Source organism: Penaeus monodon, chromosome 15 (genome assembly GCF_015228065.2).
Source record: "Penaeus monodon isolate SGIC_2016 chromosome 15, NSTDA_Pmon_1, whole genome shotgun sequence".
Taxonomy (NCBI): domain Eukaryota; kingdom Metazoa; phylum Arthropoda; class Malacostraca; order Decapoda; family Penaeidae; genus Penaeus; species Penaeus monodon.
Window position 1 is genome coordinate 14,543,050 of NC_051400.1, and position 253 is coordinate 14,543,302.

Sequence of the window (253 nt, forward strand, 5' to 3'; positions counted from 1 at the left end):
CTATGTATGTCTGAATGCATGAATCATATTAGCACACTCATACGAAACAATGTGCTTAACTGGGACACGCTACATACCCAAGGGAAGTCTTCTTGAATAATACTCAGTCTCGAGGTCCCACTGCGAAGAAAAAAACGGAAAAAACATATAATGTCGTTGGTATGTACAGAACCAAATGCCTTGTTTATTTAGCATATACAGTCCGTTCTGATCCTTGTCTTGAGTTTTAACTTTTATTCAATCCGCGTTTACG

General features: G+C 38.3%; 1 protein-coding gene across 1 annotated transcript in view; it reads right to left on the reverse strand.

The window, feature by feature from the left end:
• Nucleotides 1-253, reverse strand: part of LOC119581763 — a gene marked incomplete at its 3' end in the record, with an annotated part of 38,490 nt that overhangs the window by 27,683 nt on the left and 10,554 nt on the right. Inside the window, 1 exon segment of the mRNA XM_037929897.1 lies at nucleotides 78-120. Within this exon segment, the coding sequence (XP_037785825.1) occupies nucleotides 78-120 (43 nt within the window).